Source organism: Dermacentor albipictus, chromosome 9 (genome assembly GCF_038994185.2).
Source record: "Dermacentor albipictus isolate Rhodes 1998 colony chromosome 9, USDA_Dalb.pri_finalv2, whole genome shotgun sequence".
Taxonomy (NCBI): domain Eukaryota; kingdom Metazoa; phylum Arthropoda; class Arachnida; order Ixodida; family Ixodidae; genus Dermacentor; species Dermacentor albipictus.
The window spans coordinates 16205672-16225737 of record NC_091829.1 but is presented as its reverse complement, the minus strand read 5'-3'; the positions used below and the strand labels follow the sequence as shown (position 1 = coordinate 16225737).

General features: G+C 49.3%; 1 protein-coding gene across 2 annotated transcripts; it reads left to right on the top strand.

Moving 5' to 3' along the window:
• Nucleotides 1-291: 291 nt before the first annotated feature.
• LOC135903678 (neprilysin-3-like) lies at nucleotides 292-19688 on the top strand. Of its 2 annotated transcripts, XM_065434004.1 has the most exons (7): nucleotides 292-424; nucleotides 1336-1640; nucleotides 5376-5505; nucleotides 10600-10786; nucleotides 14470-14758; nucleotides 15887-16981; nucleotides 18653-19688. In XM_065434004.1, the coding sequence occupies exons 2-7, from the start codon at nucleotides 1351-1353 to the stop codon at nucleotides 19002-19004; spliced, it is 2343 nt and encodes a 780-aa protein (XP_065290076.1). In that variant the 5' UTR covers nucleotides 292-424; nucleotides 1336-1350; the 3' UTR covers nucleotides 19005-19688. The 2 variants fall into 2 exon arrangements, with proteins under 2 accessions (XP_065290076.1, XP_065290077.1); XM_065434005.1 differs by lacking the exon at nucleotides 14470-14758 and having other exon boundaries at nucleotides 1336-1572.
• Nucleotides 19689-20066: the final 378 nt, after the last annotated feature.

The window sequence follows — 20066 nt, the reverse complement described above, 5'->3', positions numbered from 1 at the left end:
ATCTCCTTTCGCTAGGAACTTCCTTAAACTTCCTTTGCTAAAGGACTGCCGTGTGACACGGCGCGCATCTCCCTCGAGATAAAGACCTCCTTGGTTGAAGGGAGTTAAAAGGACTTTAGCCGCGTCCGTGTGACAGGGGTATTAGAAAGTGAATTTTAGTTCCCGTCTCCTTTTTATTCGATGCTCTTTAATTTTACTAAATTCTTCTTTCACTTTGTTTCTGCTAGCGCCCGTTTCTTTGTGGATCCTCCGTAGTGGGGATCAGTGCCATTTCATGCAAGGCCGACCAACCAACCAGCTAAAGGCACGGGATGGCGCGTGACGTCCCAACCGCATAAAGAAGAACAACCGTCGACGTTTTGCGACTGCCGCACCACTGCTCTTTTTTCTGCTGCTATTGCTTCGTCTAGCTTCGAGCCAGGAGGTAAGCATGATATCTCGCAGACAATCGGGGTTCCTCGTAAGAGCGGATGCTTGGAATTGGTTCTCATAAACGCTGAGGTAGCTTCGTCTCAGGAAGGCCTACGTACAGGATGTCCCAGCTGTCATGGAGCAAGTATTTAAAAAAAAAAGGGGGGGGGGGGTGTTCGTTTTAAGCCAGCAAAGCCAAGTAGATACTGTTCGCAATTCAGTTGCGAAGCCGCCAGTAAGTGTTCTTTTATTATTATATTTTTCAAAACGAAGCTTCTTTTGCCTATATACTTCCACGGCTTTGGCGTGACTGCCTTGCTGGTTTGTCGTTCGCTATGTTACCGAGTATATTTGTGGTTATAAATACAAGGGATGTGTAAAGCCACCCGTGAAGTGGCTTTATATAAGCCTCGCAAGGCTGGCCAAGCATGCGAGCATTTGTTCTGCGTAACAACAACACCAAAAAATTACTTCCTGCATAAAACCTGAAAATATGCACAGTCATACCGAAAGCACGCGGACCTGCTAATAGAACGGTGAATTCTATTTGGCGGATTCTTTTGTTTATCTTATTTAAATTTAGCCACTCAGTATGCGGCACTGTGTGTGTGACCATTCTCGGTTAATCCTTCAGGAGTGGCATGTCCCGCTACGATTCCTACGTAAAGCTCATCAAACCAAACCCATACTCATTGATTGACTGATTAACAACAAAGGGGGTTATTGGCTGACTAATTACCTGACTGATTGACTGACTGATATCGGCATTTACCGACTGGCAGGCTGATTTTCTGGCTGATATAGACCAAGATTCTGAATAGTCAACACTGACTGTCTGGCTGTCTCGCCGATTGATTGAAACGTGAGCTGACTTCCGGATTGATCACAACACGTTCGTCACGCTCTTTTGTACGTCTCCCGTAGGAAGCAGCCACGACGATGTCATCGGCACGTGGCAGCGTTGCGGCGGCGGCCAGGAGTCAAGGCGACGTCGCCCTCAAGGGCGTCTTCAAGAAGACCGACACGACCATCACCACCACCAGCGTCGGCGGGAAGGACGAGTCCTCCTCGTCGTCTTCCGAAGCCACCGTCGCCGCCGCCGGGTCGCCGTCCTGGCTGCAGTCGGCCGAGTTTCGCTACAAGCCCCGGTTGCGACGCTACGTGAGGGGCGCCCTGCTTCTCACTTCGACGGCGCTGCTCGTGTGCCTCGCCATACCCGCGGGAATTCGGCAAGTGTGCCGGGGAGTTGTTACGTACGGTCGCATCGAGAGATGCAACTTGGGGGTGCCCGTGCTCGAAGGGGCTCCGAGACTGCCCGGCGACGCTGACATACGCAAAATGTTTTTGAAGCGAAAGCTCTACTGGCCGCGAACTTGTGATTTCGCCGTGGCCGTGCTCTGAGGAGGCACATGACGTAACAGCGCGCGCCTCGCCGCGGATATTTCTCTCTCTCCCTCTCGCTCTCCAGTCACTACTGCGCATGCGCCACCAGTAGCACCGCGCCACAGGTGTTCCGCTGAATGTGCCGCCGCTGCGCTGCGCGGCGCCTTTACGCCGCCACCGTTTGGTATGACCTCACAGCACGTTCCTCGTCGTTGCGCTCGCCTCCGCTCGCTTCACCAGCTGCGTCGCATGCCTGATAACATGTCGGAGGATTGAAAAGGAGAGCTCGCGTGCGCCGCAACCACAGTTGACGCGGCAGTATGGACGGCGACAATTCTCATAAGCAGGAGGAGGCCTGGAATCGACATCGGAACGAAATGAAGAGGAAACGAATCGCCCAGGAAACAGACGAACAGCGCGCCAAACGACTGGCTAAACGCCGCAACATAGCTAGACAACCAGGCTCACCTGGACCTGCAATCAAGATTAACCAAGGCTAAACATGCTACGCCTTAGCTTTCGCTACGTATATCCTGGCATAGCCGAGCTAAGCCACTGCCAATTTTTTAAATACCGACTCGGCATGGCGTTTAGTTCTCCAGTTTATCGTATGTTGGCACCACCGTGCAGTCTTGGAGCTTCCTCGACCAGCGGCACAGTAAAGTCGAACTTATATCGTTCACACGACTGTCTACGTGCCCTTACAGCATTTCTAATAAATATGACTAGAGTATACCGTGATGATGTAGCTATACCGTGACGCTATGGAACATATTTGCAAAAATGTTCCACTTGATAATTGGCACTTACATGGAACGAGATGAAGTGTGTGTATGTGTGTGGCGCTTTGGCCAGCTAAGGAATGGTGGGTAGTCCATCGATTTCCTAGACATAGTCCTTCTGGCTTCTAGCGGCTCTGTGACTTTTCGGATTGAGCACGTTCAACAAATTATCGCGTAAGAAGTGCGACAGTTCGCAATGGTGAAGCATATGCGTAAACATTTGTTGCCTTCGTGCGCTAAACAAAAAAGAAAATTTGCTTGAAAATTTAGAAAGAGCGTTGTGAAAACTAAAAGCACGAAGATTAATGACAGCCCATGTGTTACCCATTATTTCCGGCAGCAGAGCGGTCGTCCCTACAATTTTCTCTTAAGCGTATTCTGTAGGACACATTAAACGTATTCTGTAGGACACAGAAATATACGCGCACTGCAAGGCATTGTCACGTGATATCACGTCTGTCTGACGTCAGCTGCCGGTGACCAAAGGGGCTTTAGTGACCAAGCGCCGCCAGCGCCAGCGGCAAACAGGCGGGAACACCCAGGCCGCGTGATATCAAGCGGCAGTTCACAACTGGAACCGGAGGCTGCCGGTTCCGGCCGGTCTTTGATGGAATCAAAATTCTTCGTTGTACAGCCCGCGTCCGCTAAGTTTCGTCAGCGCTGTAGTCTCGGCATAGGCTTCAATATAGGCGACCGAACCCCCGGACCTGCGCCATTGCTTGCGCTGGCGCTTTTTCAAAGCTTACAGTGCAAGTATGCTGAAACACCACGTATAACTTGACTGTACCGTTTCTCTTTTCGCCTTTTCTGTCTCGTACGAATTGCGTCAAAACTTTTCTGATAAGCGTCCCTCACCAACCACAGCCCATTAACAGTTTCGATGTTTTTTTTCTTCTTCTCGCGACAACATGCATGCACTGTGGAACTTCTATATGGTAAGGCTTTAGCTCGAGGCCAACTGCGATCGCCCTATACAAATGCATGAGACAACCGCTGGACCGTTTTTAATGACATTTGTCGCATTTGAGAGTGAGAACGTTAAATTCTAGCAGCTGTAAAGGAGAATTTTATTTGGTTCTGCGATTTTTTTTCTAAAGGTGATCGTAAATATTAAAGTTTCGAAAGAAATTAAAGCACGAACACAAATATTCTCGGGTTTTATGCGCGCCGAAACCACGATTTTATTACGAAACACGCCGTACAGTGGGGGGGACTCAGGTTTAATTTTGATCGCCTGGGGTTCTTTAGCATGCACCGAATGCAATGCACCACGCCTCCGGTGGAATGCGGCTGCTGCGGCCGAGATTCAAACCCACGACCCCCGAGTTCAGCAGCTCAATGCCACGGCCACTGGGCCACCGCGAATTGGTTTAGAAGCACGAAGTTTACAAATCCCTGACTGTTTGCCAACAACAGATGTCGCAGTTTCGTAAACCGCTCAGAAGGTATTGGTGGGCTGTAGTTGGTTCGCCATTTATCATTTATGAGGCAGCGCACTTGTTCAGACGTGGACGAGCCTACATTCCCGTATTCACGAACAATCCGCAACTCGAAGCTGTTACTCCACTACTGATGATGATGATGTTCTATTTTCATCTCCTTTGATACGGGGCTGCAGTAAATAGTCGTCTAGCCCGCTTGATTTAATCAGGTGTACTGCAGATGTTTTTCATACCAGTATTTTTGTACCGCCATGCTTAATATTTATTTTCTTCCTCAAGACATCCCTATCTACCTTATGTATACCGCTACGTATGCCTGTAAAGGAGCCGGTCGTATCAGTGCCTTCCCTGCTCTTTTTTACCATCAATACTTTAAACATCTCTGGCTTATCTCGACTGCTGACCGGTTGACACTTCCGTCCAGTTTAAATCCGAGCGCTTCCAAGGTGTACGCTCATCAAAAATACTCTGTATATCTAGCTCCCTAAACAGCTCCACGAAATCGTCATCTATGCCTATCTATGCCTTCGTGATTGACTACATCCCATAACAATTCCCTGTCTACGTCGTCGTAGGCTCCCTTACGATCTAAAAATGCTATCCATAAAGGTCACTTATGTGCCATTGAAATCTCCACAATGAGTTGGAGCACAGCGCCGCTTCTCAGTTGCAGAAGACACTACGCTTCTCAGGGATTGCAATGGACGGACAATGAAGCGCAGCGACCACTTCTGTCGAGGGACGGCGCTGCCATCTGCTTTCTTGAGTCTAGGTGGAAAGTTGAGGGGAGGAGCGTTTTGAATACAGGGGTAGATTACACGAGCACGAGAGGCCGTATACTTGAGTGATTTAGTGTTTGCCCGTGCCTCGACATTAAGTGTGCCGCCTTGGAAATGATCAAACTGTAAACTCCATCTCTTAGAGCACCTCAAGCGGACAAATTTGATAGACAAGTTTAGAGCTAATGTAAAATTGTTGCAATTCTGACGAGGCGTTTTGCAAAAGCCTACGCACAGTTTAGCGATATATTTCAGAGTAGTATACACAATACATAAATTTTGGCCGATTTAGATGCATTATTAAAGCAGTCTACAGAATTGCGGTATCGTTTATTTAGAGTTGTAAACTTGATTCTCGATTTTTCAGAAAATTTTGCAGTTTCTACGAATTAAAAAAAAACTGGCGTAAATTGGGAAAATCTGCTTTCAGGAGTGACTTTAAGGTATTCTTCTAAATGCAACAAACTTCATCAAAATTGGTGCAGTGGTTGCCGAGGAAAACGATTTCTCCTTTCCCATGTATTTAGATGGGAGCTTCCTCTAGCCAAAGCTCCCACTCAGGCCTTGCGTTTTCGCAGGTACGTCGTTGGCTGCCAGTCACCGGCGTGCGAGAACTGGATCGAGGAGATGAGCTACTCCATCGACGACACCAAGAAGCCGTGCGACAACTTTTACGACTTCGTGTGCGGACACTACGATGCCGCCTCGGTGAGACATCACACCGCCATCTTTACATCGCCGTACGCAATTCTGTGGCCGCGGTTCAAAAATGATGATGGTTATGATGGCGATGATTGTGACTATGTATTGACACCCCCTTCAAAACGGGATGGTGACAAATAGTCACCTAGCCTGCTGACCAATTAATGTTTCCATCCGCTTTAAATCCCGACTCTTTTGGAAGGTGAACGTTTATTACGAAAAAGGATGAGAGCAGCGCAGCTCCTCAAACCTCAATCAGTCTAGCATGACTGCGAGAGAAAGTACACTGAGCAGCCGCACAACAGCGGTTTATAAACACTCGGTCCTCCCCCGATCCAAAGGTGAGGGAAACGTTCGACCAGGCACCGTAGACGAGGGCTTACACACACACACACTTCTTTGTGCGAGGTTCACGGTCCCCAACCGACGTCAGATGGCCTTCGCAGAACTCGTAGCTGACGTCAGGAACGGCACATCCGATTCCCCGAGCTGACCCCCGCAGCGCTGCCGCCGGTTGTCCATTGTCTTGCGTCTTGAACGGCGCGTGGGTAGGGGCCTCCGAAGACGTTCCCTCGGCAACTCCCCCTCTCATAGCAGATGAAGTCGGCGGTGGCGGATTCAGTAGCATTAGTTGGTCCGCCGATCGCGTTTAGTCACAACGGCGCCAAGGCTAGAGCGTAATGGTGGCTTTCCCAGAAACGTTGACGCCGCTGTCGCAACTGGCTGGCAAAGCTTGCACCTCAGCGGGCCGTTCTTAACAAGGTCAATAGTTGCCATTCGTTGCCATGACGTGGCTCCTGCGTCAAAGTTCGTCCCTCTACAAGTTACAGTAGGAAACGTTATGTATTACCCGTAGCCTCCGAGACCGCACCAGCGCCCGCGCCATTCCGATCTCAGAGGTTAAGGATGCACATACTCTTGCACAGCTTCGAGAGACTGACCAGCTGTCACGAACTCTACAAATGCGATGACATTATATATATATATATATATATATATATATATATATATATATATATATATATATATATATATATATATATATATATATATATATATACAGTGAAGTAGACGCGCGTATGAAGCGGTTTATTGACGTTTCGGCCGGGGTCCGGCCTTCATCAGAATACATTGCATGGATTGCAGATTGCATTGCATTGCAGAATACATTGCACTCCATGCAATGTATTCTGTATATATATATATATATATATATATATATATATATATATATATACAGTGAAGTAGACGCGCGTATGAAGCGGTTTATTGACGTTTCGGCCGGGGTCCGGCCTTCATCAGAATACATTGCACTCCATGCAATGTATTCTGATGAAGGCCGGACCCCGGCCGAAACGTCAATAAACCGCTTCATACGCGCGTCTACTTCACTGTGAATATTTACCCGGACCCAGAACTGCTTTTTTTCTGGTATATATATATATATATATATATATATATATATATATATATATATATATATATATATATATATAGGCGGAGCTGACAGTCTTTGGAATTATCGCGTTCCCCTGACGAAAAATACGGGCCAATCCCGAAGGCTGTGAAGTCTTAGCACAGCGTCTCAAGGCGCTGTAGTGTAGATGTAGTGTCAGTGTTCATAATTTAAATTCATTCTACTTTGTCGCCAACTGTCTGGTATTCGTCTATCTTTTAAAGTTTTTTCCACTGTTTTCACCAAAGCTTCTTTACTTTTTGGTCCTAGTCCATTAATCAGCCTAACGGGAACCTCGTCTAGCCCTGTGGCTGTGCGCTTAGGAATTTTCTCTTCCGCTTTCTTCCAGTTGAAATTTGTCAGCACCAGCTCCTTTTCCACTTGGGTCTCTCATGCTTTTTTTTTTCTTCAAGTACAACCTCTTCATTGGCTTGGAAAGATACGGCTGTTATTTTTCGGATGTAATTTATTGTCGCTTCTCCTTCCAGTCTGGTTTCATCTTCGTCTAGGATATGTTTTTGTATTGTTGTTGACTTCCTGTCTAATAGTTTTATGTGGTTCCAAAATATTCTAGGTGGGGCCTTCTTTTTCTCACGTATTTACGACAACCAACGTTCACTTTCACCTTTTAATTTTGCTTGCACCCGTATTTGAACCATAGACTTTTTCTCCCGATATATTTCCCATTTATTGGTTACTTCATCCTGCGGCAACTGCGCCTTCTTTGCCTGGCTGTGCTCTCGGAATGCTTTTTGTCGTTCGGTGATCACTTCTCGTATCTCCTGGTTCCACCAACTTTTCGGTTTCTTTTTTCCTTTCCAACGAACATGTTGTTTCTCTTTCCGTATTTCTGTCGTTATTACACTTAGAAGCTCACCATATTCCCACTCTTCACATGGTCATTTTCCAAGTTATTCCTCGACTAAAGTGACTATATTTTCTATTTGTTCAGCGTTCAAATTTGGACTGGCCATTTTGCGCCCCTTGCTCTCTTTCCGAACTACATATCCCATATTCAAAATGATGCGTTCATGGTCACTGCCTATGCTGCTATACCCTTCCTCATCAATGACCATTTCTCTCAACTTATCATGAATTCCTTCTGTCATCAGACAGTAATCGATGGTCGATTGCCGGTTTCCCACTTCCCACGTGATTTGTCCTTCACACTTAGGCCCTGTATTCACAATAACTAGGTTATGTTGCCCGCAAAGGTCTAGCATTGACTTCCCGTTGTTGTCGGTATAGCCATCTAAGTCCTGTATGTGGGCATTCATGTCACCTAATAGGACAATTTCAGCGCCATTCCTGAAACCCTTAATATCAGCGCTTATGCATTCCACTAACTCTTCATTCTTCTCTGTGCAATTATTTCCGGACCACAAATACGTAACCCCCAGGAAAGTTTTTTTCCCACTCATTGTACTTGATAAACAAAGATGCTCTTGACATTTTGCATTTACTCTTTTCCATTCGGCTCCCTGATGGATGAGCATTCCGACTCCCCCTCCCTTTCTTCCCGACTTAGTTCTGCTGCACCCTTCCCAACTATAATTCTTTTCCGAGTCTCTAAGATGCGTTTCTGTAACCGCACACACCCCTATTTGTTCTCTATTTAACTGCTCCTCAATCTCTTCCCACTTTTCCTTTCTTCTGCCGCCCTGAATGGTTATGTAGCATATTGCATGGCGAGCTCTCTTTCTTGCTTTCCTCCTTTTTCCGTTATCGACGGCGATGCTCTTCTGAGGTTCCCCTAGGGGGCCATCTTCATTACTACCTACTCTGGCCTCCTGAGAACCCGCGGGCCCACTAAATAAGCAACAGCGCGACCACCAAGTCGCCAGCCCACATCTCGTGCGAGAAGCGGATCCCGTCTCGTTTAAAACCACCACACCTTCTCACTTCCCTGTTTACTTCGACAACCTCGAAGCCTTTCTCTCGGCTAATTTTCCATATTGCCTCATTAGCAGCCACTACGGCTCTTTGTACGTGACTGTCACGTACAGGCACCTCCGGCACCATGCACACCACTATCTGCACCCGAGGGGATAGCTCGCGCAAGTCGTCCACCCCCTTCGCCAAGCGCTGGGCTAGTCCAGTCCCTTTCCTGTTTCGGACGTCATTTAGCCCACCTGCTACCATGACAAGGTTGCGCACGTGGGCATTTTCCGCGAGCTTTTCTTTTGCTCGCTCCATGACAGAACCCAGTGTCCGCCCTGGAAATGTCCCTACCGCCACTCTTTTATCGCCTTTCACCCTCTCCACAATTGCTTTTGAGCACCCAGCCAGGTTTGAGTCACCGGCGATAATCACCCTTTCTCTCTCTCCTATCTCTCCCTGCTTCCCTTTGTCTTTTTCCCGGTGATTCGGACTCGACAATGGGCATTGTAGCCTGGGCTCCTGCTTTTCCCGCGTGGCGGCCTCAAGGTAGGTGCCGCTCTTTCCGACTAACCTTTCGTCACGCTGCATGCATTCCACGTACTTTGTTGACACTCCCTCGCCTGTCACGCCGCGGGTCTGCGTTCCATTGTCACGCACATTCTCGTTCACAATGGCGGTCCTGTTCAGCTTTTCCTGGGCTGCTTCAAGTCTCTTTTCAACTACCTTCCGTGCATCACGCTCCCTGTTTATCTCATTTTTGAGCTCTTGCACCTGCTTGAGAAGTTCTTCCTGAGAAGCCTCCATTTTCTGCAGCCTAGTGTCGACATCACATTGTGTGCCGGTTGATTCGATGCCCTCTCCATTCTCATCCGCCCCCTCATCTGCCTTGAGGGACCCCCGGTAGGGTATACCCCCGGCGCACTGCCTACTTTCCCGTGTTTCTCGCCATGTATTGCACGGCTTTTTCAAAATACTATGTGTGCCTGTACATACAATATGTGCGGGTGAGCGCCATCTGGTGGCGGTGCAAGGAACCCAGTGGTGCGGGCGGCGCGCGTACTCCGCTGTGATTGGTTGGCCTGTTCGGCAAGAAAACATCCAGGCCGCAGCCATGCTCACGAAACCCGGCGAGGTTCGCAAAGTAAAGCTTCGCTCTTGAAAAAAGAAGCGCGATGTTGGCTTAATGGATACAGCCTTGGGCAACCGTGCTGGAAGAGAGAGGTTCGATTCAAAACGACCGGTCTCGTATTAGCATTCTAGGCGGACTTTCCCCACTTTGGAGATATCTAAAACTCGGGATGCATCATTAACCGCGCAAACGACAACGGACAAAAAAGGAAACACACAGGACTGGCGCGGATCCGCGCCAGTCCTGTGTGTTTCCTTCTTTGTCTGTTGTGTTTTGCGCGGTTACATGATGCATTCCAATATCGACCACCAGCTAGCCCGCCTATCCCTGCTAAAACTCGAGGTCTGTTCAGCGTATGCTAAGAAATACGAGATATAAAAACATCTGTTTGATCGATAGGGTATAGTGCTAGGGGGCGCCCAGCTGAACGGACGTCACAATTATCATAATTCAAGTATGTTATCGCATACATGGAGAGTTAGCGGTGCCAAGTTCTGACCTCATCTTTTCTGTTTCTTAAAATGACATGAACAACTCAGACGATGAAGCCAGCTAGATAACTAAGCTAACTGTTGTGTTCACTTATTCTCTCGCGCTCAATGGCGTCCCTCTTACCGGCGTCACTCGTGCGCAGCATTCCCTCTTTCCCAACGCCTTCTTGCGCCTCCAAGTCCGCATCATCCTGTCCTTCTACAAGAGGATCATGCTTCAAGACCTGGACACGATGCGCGAGGACGAAGGCGAGGACAGCCCGCGTTTCAAGGCCGTGTACATGACGCAACGATGTCTCTTCGAGGCGTGGAACGGCGTGGACAATCTCGGTACGTCCTCGCTCGCCTCTCCTGATTGGTTGGGGAACGCAGATAGCGGTATCCAATGGCCGAGGACTATGACGCAGCTGCGCGAATAAAACGCGAATCGTTTTACAGCTAAGTTGTTAGCCTCTTGTTGGTCGGCACTTTTCGGCACGTCCTCCGTGGGCAAAAAAAATATGGACCGATCCCGGAGGCAGTGCAATACCGCGCCAATGCGCGGTGGATGTGAAGCAGGCTTCAAGAACTCGGGAAAGTGAAGCGCAAAGTACGTGCGAAATTCTTAGGATTCACGCATACAACATACATAACAGCATTCGTGTCAATAAAGAACAAGCACTAAACAAGCATCTAAACCACATAATTGATGATAATTAAGGAGCTCCTGATAACAATGCCAAGCACGTAGCGCTCCCTGCATACGTTTTCCCGGTAAAGATTACTGTTGCTAAAGCTGCCATGGCGACGGCAGCTTGCGACGTAGGGAATGACGTCACTAGCCTTTCGTATAAGATAACCAGCCTAGCAGCTGATTTCATTGTTGTTGCAGCACTCTTAGGGGTTGGCAATGCATACTTAGGACTCTTGAGGAGCAGCGTGAATATCAGGAGCGGCAAAGCGAAAAGGAAGCGGCAATGTGATCAGCAGCGTCGTGCTGTTAAAATTACCATTACTCCCATTACTACTACTACTACTCTAAATTAGTATTAATATCATTACTCTAAAACAATGAAGCATTGCATACCCACCTCAGTAGTTGTAGTCGTTTTTTCCCACAGCTTCGCTGGACATCCACCTTCATGGCGATTCATTTATTTATTTATTTTTACGGCAAAGAGCAGGCGCCTGTGGGACGTTGTTTGGCTATCTAGAGTGCGGACTCACTGATTGCAATTCGTAAATTGCAATATGTGCAGTAAAGTAATTTATTAAAATTAACTATTAATAGTTAATTGGTGATTTTTTGTTCATTATTCGATCATGCATCTAGATTTCTCTTGCGAGTAATGTCCGCCGCTTTGAGTAATCGAGTACAATGACTACAATTAATCACGCTATCTGCCACAGGCGGCCTTTAAAAATTCTGTATGAAGAAATGTCGTAGTTTCGCAATCGATATGAGATGAGAACCCGATATGAGAACCCGCCGTGGTTGCTTAGTGGCTATGGTGTTGGGCTGCTAAGCACGAAGTCGCGGGATGGAATCCCAGCCACGGAGGCCGCATTTCGATGAGGGCGAAAATACCCGTCTACATAGACTTAGGTGCACGTTTCCGCGGAGTCCCCCACTACGGCGTGCTTCATAATCAGGTCGTCGTTTTGGCACGTAAAACCTCACAATTTAGTTTTTTGAATTAGCAAACAGCCATATGAAGTAAGGACAGTACTCTTATCAGCCGTATCAGCTTGCATACATTCGCTTGCTAACTAAATTAACAAGCATGCATGGTGTCAGCGCGCACAGCAAACGTGAACACATCACACTTATATCGAAATTTCTGTGTATTAGGATTCAACCTTTTATGCAAATAATTGCTGTCGCCGATCCATTTTTCTTACAAGCAAAGGGACCGCAGAATTTTCCGAATTGTCGAGCAATCGAAATAAGCTAACTTGAATGAGTAAGCAATTCGTTTCGCTGAATTTGGGAATCGGCGACGAATGATACGGTTTCATGCCATCTCGGCGATATCTTCATGTCGGTGGTACGAATTAAGCGAAGCCAGCCACGCGGCTGATTGCGTCGTCCGCACTGGGACGACGCTATCACGAAAAGCGCCGACAGCGGGGCGCGAATGCTTCTTCTGCTTCTCGCTCCAACGGGTCGCCAGAACTCGCGATTACGCTATATCCATTACTAAAGGCGCGGGAAGACCGCGCTTACGTGATGGCACGCCATCTCGGCACGCCCCCACTCTTTGCGCCCGCGGCGGATTACCTCTAAAGCAGGGTGTGCGGCTGCGCATGCGCTCCACCGCTCTTACGGTCATGCGCAGCCACGGCGGAGGCGCGCGCCGGTAATGGAGACGTGCGCAAACTTAACCCTCACTCCGACTCCTCGGCTCGCGTACTCTTGGTCGCCGCGAGCTCGCTCCTCCCACCCTCTTTTCCTTTACTCGCGGGGGAAGGCGGCACTCGTGAGATCTAGGAAGGAAATGACCCTAGATCACGGAGGAAGGAAACTAAGGAGGGGCCCTGACGTCACTCTTTGTGAAGCAAAAGTGAAGCCGGAAGTTGGCGTTGCTCATGGCGATGCTCCGCCTTTTGCGCCACCCTCCTCTCTTGTTTACATCTTTCGCGAAACCACGCCGCGCTGCGCGTGGTTTCGCGCGCGGAGCGCGCGCGCTCGCGCAACATCCGGCAGAGCACGGTGCAGGTAACACAGCGCAACAAGACACGGTGACTAACGCAAACCCGCCCACACAGCGCCTTTGCCACGGCACGAAACCTACCAGAGCAACACGTGTGAGCGCTCAAAATCAGAACAACGCCGCCATTGTGGGCCAAAAGGCGTGGCCATACAGCAAAACAATAAAAAATAAAAAAGCAGCAAAAAAATGAGAACCTACTACGTCATTTCCGCCACACTTTTCTCCTAGCGCCCTGAGGGGGTAGGGCCTCTACTTAGTTTCCTTCCTCCGTGCCCTAGATTCAATCACGAAGCCACCATCTTGTCTCACTCTCGCGCACTTTCACTCGCACCTAAAACACACAGTGTGCTGGTCGCGATGGGACCTTATCGCACTTGATGCGGCTCCAATTCGGCGGTCGGTCTTGTCGCGCGGCGCGATTTGAGAGGTGCGTTTGCAAGCACGCCGCTTGTAATTCAATCATTTGACTGTTTGCGTCCGCGCAAGTTTCCATTTGTTAGACAGCTAGACAGCTTTACTGGGGCGTCCGCAACCACCCACGTACAGTCGCGATCAATTTGAAGGTGATCGCCCGAGCATCTACGGTACCGGCGGGCCTTCCAAGCAGCATAGCGGCCGATTTCGGAACTGCGAAGATAAAAATTTGCTGCCTTCTTCCCCTTTTATGCTCTTCCAGGCTGCAACCGTCACCCCCAAGACTAACTCGCAACATTTTTGTTTGTTTCCCTTTCATGACAATGACGTGTGTGCGGCGATATCTCATGCATATCTTGGCTAACAATGACACATTTGTGCAAAAGCTGATAAGGTAATCGAAATGGATTCGCAGGTTGTCTCGTGAAGGGTGGCGGGAGTGACAGCTGCTCAGGGAACAGCAAAAAAGAAAGAAGTGTGTCAAAAAGAAAGAAAGTGTGTCAGATACGTTGTACCAGCCGGGATTCGTAAGCAAAATGTGTCGTACAGCGTTTTGCAACAATACGTGGGTATGTACGCCCCCCCCCCCCCCCCCCCCCCGGTGCCTCGTCATCTTCCGAGGCTCAACATCGTGGTGGAGCGTCTAGTCGCGCCTCGCCTTCCATTTAGGTGCGTACGGCGTTTGACGCATGCACGGCAATGGACAGTTCGGCATTAAGGGGCCCACATACACAGCTTCGCTGGTCATCCACCTTGACAGAGTCAAATGGCACTGCATTTTCTTTTCCCATTGGAACTCGTTTAGTTTTAATTTCAACTCAGCGCACCCCCCCCCCCCCCCCCTATATATGGGTAGTAGAGAAGGCACTGGACTTCAAACTTGAAACAAAAGTTGCGGCTTCGCAGACATGCTCAAGGAGTTCCTGGCCAGCTACAACCTGTCGTGGCCTCCCGACAAGCAGCGGTTGCCCGCGTCTCTCCTGGACACGCTGGTAGAGCTGAGCCTGAAGAGAGACGTGCACGTGTTCTTCCAGTTGCAGCCGGACAAGGACTTCAGCAGGCCCGGATTCTACCTGCTCCATTGGGACATTAATCTCCAAGCTATCGTCGTTTGGTTTCTTCTGCGAGAAGTTCTGATAGAACATGAATTACTGGAGAAGGCGTTCGTGGAATCTGCGTCTGTGCTCACGGGCGGGTGCGTTGAAACAACGTGCCCCGAGAATAAAAGCACGTCCGCAGCCTATATGCTCATTACGCCTTTAGACAAATACATAAAATTTTCGTAGAACTTACGGCAATCTTGACTTCTAAATTGTCGTTATGTAAAGAGGAAAAGTATTGAAAATCTGCTGGGTTAGATTTTAACGCACTCCTGCTACTCGATATCGACATCAATGTCTTTCTCGTATGGAGGAAGGAAAAGTATAGGATGGAGCATTACGTCACGCAGCCAGACTTGGCAAGGGCTGGTCCGTGAAGCCATAGATGTGGCCCAACACGTGACCTCTTGAGTCGAGATCACGGAGTAAGAATCGAGATTTGCTAAGACGTTTGGTTCCCAGTAGCTATGCCGTAGTTTTTATTCGGTGCGCGCTTGTTCAGCTGCCCTGCCCTGGCTCTGCCTGCAGAGCGGGAACACTTAAACCAACTGCGAACTTTGACGTGCGATCACGTGTTAGGCCACCAGGTCGGCTCCAATCGAGTTTCGGTATGCTCCCTCCTGTCATTTTCCTTCATCCACGCTTTCCTGCTAGCTACATTTAGCGGGCTAGGGCAGTGAGCAAAACCGGAAGCCGTCCAGGGCCTACGTTTGCACATAGCGAAAGGGTCGAAAGGCACTGCCTATACCAGATATTCAGTGCGTTTTCGCCACTTGCTGAAAATCTCGGAGGTCACTATATCACTTAATTCAGATTGCACAAATAGGCGCATGATTCGCAGAGTAATGAGGCCATGACGTCGTTCCGGCTCCTGCAGTTGCTACCGGTCCCCTCAGCACACCAAAGCATGACCTTGGAGATTGGCTTTTGTTACTCATAGGAAGCCGTCGCTGGTGAGGGCAATTAGACACCATGTATAACTTCCGAGTTTGCGCGTCACATAGATCTAGCTGGGTTTCGTGATATCATTCATCATATGAGTAATATATACTTATTTCTGACAGTTATCTATATTTGTTATGTTTTGAAAGCAGTACGCCAGTGTAAACTGGGTGTTACAAGAAAGCTATTCGTTGTCATAAGACGAAATTGCGATGTCAGATTAGGCTGGAGTAAGCGTTAGCTGGAGCGCAACCGCCTAATGTATCGCTTTTCGCTCGCAGGGTACCGCATCCGCAGCTGATCGCGCGCGTGATCGAGCTCGACAGCCGCTTCCTCACGGTCAGCGTGATGCCGCTGCTGGCACTGAGAACCAAAGCGACCCTCGAGTATGTCAAGTTCTCGGAGGCGCACTCGTTCACGGGGCAGGCGGGCAGCTCCGTCCGTTTGTTGCACGCCGTGAATCGCTTGCTGCCCGCGGACCGACAGCTAACCGCCGACGACCAGATGATCGTCAGGAACAAGTTCATGCTGCCATTTGTCGGCGACCTTCTGCTCGGCGAGTACTCCGGCTCGGAGACGGTGTCCGGCTACGTCGCCTTCCTTGTCGCTCTCCAGCTGGCGCCGGCCATGTCCGGCAGCTACTTGGCGGCGCTCCTCCCAGGGGCCACCACCAAAGTCCGCCTAATGGCGTGCCTGCTCGTTCCCAACCAGGAACTCTCGTACGCCATGGCGGACCTCTTCGTGGAGTGGTACGTCGAGGACGGCAAGCTGGCCGCCATTCGCGCCATGTCCGCGTCCCTCTGGAACGCCACGGAGGCCATCATCGCCAACCTTTCCTGGATCGACGAGTCCACGCGCGAGCGGGGCCTCGGGCACATCCGGCGTCTGGGGCGCGTCGTCGGCCACCCGTTCGACTTGTCCGCCTCGAAGGAGCAGCTGCGCGCGCACTACGCCTTCCTGCCCAGGCTTCCGGCCAGCCACGCCGCCATGTTCACGGCGGTGCACGACGCCCAGGCGACGCGGCGTCTGGCGCGGCTCAAGGCGCCCGACCCCGAGTTCAGAGGCGAGGACCCCGAGCAGCCGATGATCCTGGTGAACGCGTTCTACCTACCCGTGTACCACTGGGTCTTCATCATGGACGGCATCATGTTCGCCCCGTTCTATGCGCTCGCGATGCCCGAGTCGGTCAACTACGGTGCCTTGGGTCACGTGGTGGGTCACGAGGTCACGCATGGTTTCGATCCCGTGCTCGGTGTCTTCAACGCGTCCGGCCTGAAGGACGACTGGTGGAGTCCCGAATCGAGGAAGCTGTTCGACCAGCGCATCCAGTGTCTGCGCGACCTCTACAATGCGGTACCGTGGACGAATGGCATTAGGTAAATAACTACCAGAGTTGTGCTACTCTGGACATATAGTCTAATTCCGCTATATTGTCACATTCGCCATCTTTGTCAGCTCTGATTGGACCAAAGGACTGTTATGGCCTGACTGGCTCAAAATGCCGCCATTGCAGAATTTGACAGTATATGGAGGAATTTGACGATGTCCAGAACAACACCGCATGTCTCCTGGGATTTATAATAAGGCGGTCGCGTGAAAGCAACGATCAGGTGGTCAGGGATGGAGAAGGGCAAGAATGTAAGCTGTTCCATTGAGGGAAGTTAATAGAATGCACTATCTGCATCTCTGATATTACTCGATTACGGGACCGCCACAGTATGAACTACGTCTTCATCTCTGTGCTGCTCCGTATCGTAAAGACAATTTCTAACAGCACGCGTGTTTTGCGCAGAGGTAAAGCTGTGCTATCGTGGGTTGAATCGTAGAAGTAAATGAAGGCAAAAAAAGCAACATTGCAAGTAAAAAAACACGTCGCAGTATGATCATGAGAGATCCTATACAGAAGTCCGTAGGTCGGTCAGTGAGTCAGTGGCTGTCATGCTTGTTAAATGCTCCCATTAGACCACTGCTGAACCAAATAGAATGAAACGCGTTGAATTTAAGAGGGAAAAAAACTACATTTTACAGACCGTACGAGGCAGAACTTCGGCTTCAAGAAGTGCTAAAAATCGGCAAGTTCATAAAAAAAAAAGAAAAGCTGAATGACTACGTTTACAAATCCGCACTTTGCCCCAAGAATAGATAACACAGTTCAGCAAACTGCATTTGTTGGGGCATCTTCAGTGCACTTATTCGATAGATGAGTTCGAACATATTTATTCAAACATGAAGCAATGTTTTCAAGGGTCGCAAACGTCTTGCAGCTACACGTAACAATTGTAGTCGTATAATTCAAAGTAATGTATAATACGTCGTGTGTGCTTCAGACGTATCAGCAGGTGCACTTTTTCCTGAGTCACAAAGATGCCAACTTTATGCTGCAGTTCTCAGGTATATCATGATATTCAGTTTCTTTTTCTTACACAATTGATGGCCTAAGTTAATCATCTGCTCTTTACAGCCACTATATTCTATTCTTTCTCTTAAATACCACAAACTTCCGGTAGAACCCGTCTGACAATAACCGTTAATTGACGATAATGTAATTAGCACTCAAGCAATGTAGCATCGCAGTGTATCTCCTCTGCCAAAACGCGTCATGTGCGAGGCGTGTACCGAAGCGGGGCTCGTATTGGCGGCGAGCTCCACCACTGGAAAAGCTAGCGCCACCGTCGGCGTGACGTGGCGTGAGGGATCACGTGGACACAGCGGCCGCGTCCTAAGTACTGTAACGCTGAGAATTTCGCGTCGCACTGGGGGCATTCGTGGCGCAGCGCTGATGTGCCGTGCAGCTTTGCTTAAAGCGAACCTTCTCACGCGGGTTCGTATCCGTCAAGTACTAATTGGTATTTTTTTTTTACTCGGAGAGCGGCATAAAGAGGCTAGACGGGTAGACACAAATCGGTTGAAGTAGGCTAGGAATGCTAGTCTTATTAAAGCACTAGTCAAGACTGTAGTAAATATAAAGGCACAGTCGTCGTCAATACGACTCTCTCGCTAATGAGTTGTCAATCCACCGCACCGCGGCCTGCATCGTTCGCACGCAGGTACGGCGACACTGCGCTCTCCGAGAATTTCGCCGACTGCGGCGGCATGGCGAAGGTGCTGCGCGCCTTGCGGGACCTCGGTCCGCAGCCCGACGTTACGCTGGGCGGGCGCCGCTTCACCGCTCTGCAGGCGCTCTTCGTGAGCAGCTGCTTCAAGTGGTGCGCCAAGAGCGTTCCCAAGCGGAAGGCGAAAGACGACGACGAGGACAAAAACGCGGAGTGGGTGCGCCTGTACTCGCCCCTGAACATGCGCTGCAACGTACCCCTGATGAACACGCCGGCGTTTGCCGACGCCTTCAGCTGCGCGCCGGGCACAGTGATGAACTCGAAGGTGCGCTGCGACCTCTTCTGACCGCGCTCTCGTCTCGTCGCCGTCCTCGTGCGTAGCAGGCGCATTACGGTTGCGTCGCGGACATCGCCACACTGACACCTACCGTAGCGTTTAGATTTGCCGTTCTTTCTTTTTTAAACTTATTTTCGTTTAGCTTATATTGTACTCATATTCGGCTATGTGTGTGCGTGATAATGATGCCAGCACGTGCAATTATGGTACTGATGTCTCGAAACCTTTTTTGTTGTTATGCGACTGCTACTCGTCTAGCCACAACTGAAAAAAAAAATTGCGTGAATTTATTCATCACCAGCATGCAGCATCAGCAGCCTATTTTTGTGTCTACCGCAGGACGAAGGCCTCTCCCAGCGATCTCCAATTGCTCCTGTCTTACGCTAGTAAATTCCAACCTCGCGCCTGCGAATTTCCTAATATCATCACCCCACCTAATTTTATGGATATGCGCCATTGCATATGAATCAGCACCATCAATATCTACACGTGAACGTGCTTCATAGGCCGGTCCGTGGACCTTGCGCCATAAAACCCCGCATATCATCATCATCATAGGCCGGTTCCTCGTTGTCGGTATGTGCCATGGAATGAAATTATAATCATCATCAGCACGCGGCGATCACCTCAAAGAGCTGTACTTGGTCATCGTCAATCCCTATTGTGGGTATGTGCCCACGGTATGGTAAATCATAATAAACACGTGGCAACCATATGAAAGAGATGGTTGGTGTCAAGCATATAGTTTCTCGCTATATTACCTGTACGGAAATCTGGCGTTGCTGCGCTGTTAACAGCAACAGATGTTTTAGCTTTAGTATTACGCACGCAAAAAACGTGTTTTGTTTAATTATGAAGACTTGTAATTGTGATGTGCAGTTATTCGAAACGTAAAAAGTATCAGCGGGCCGCCAAAGTCGGAGGACAGACGACAAGATTCCCACTCGCGTTGGGACAGGTCGTCGTCTGCTCTTGCTTTTTCTTCGCTTGATTATGTACTGTCGGTGAGTAAACTTTATTGAAAAATGTAATATGGGTGAATGAAAACCTTTTGCGAATATTTTTATTTTA

What these genes read in the sequence shown, in the direction of transcription:
- LOC135903678 (XM_065434004.1), top strand. Translation starts at nt 1,351, where the DNA reads ATGTCATCGGCACGTGGCAGCGTTGCGGCGGCGGCCAGGAGTCAAGGC. An exon ending in GCCATACCCGCGGGAATTCG is followed by an intron (nt 1,641 to 5,375) that starts GCAAGTGTGCCG and finishes GCGTTTTCGCAG; the next exon opens with GTACGTCGTTGGCTGCCAGT. An exon ending in CCGTGGACGAATGGCATTAG is followed by an intron (nt 16,982 to 18,652) that starts GTAAATAACTAC and finishes GTTCGCACGCAG; the next exon opens with GTACGGCGACACTGCGCTCT.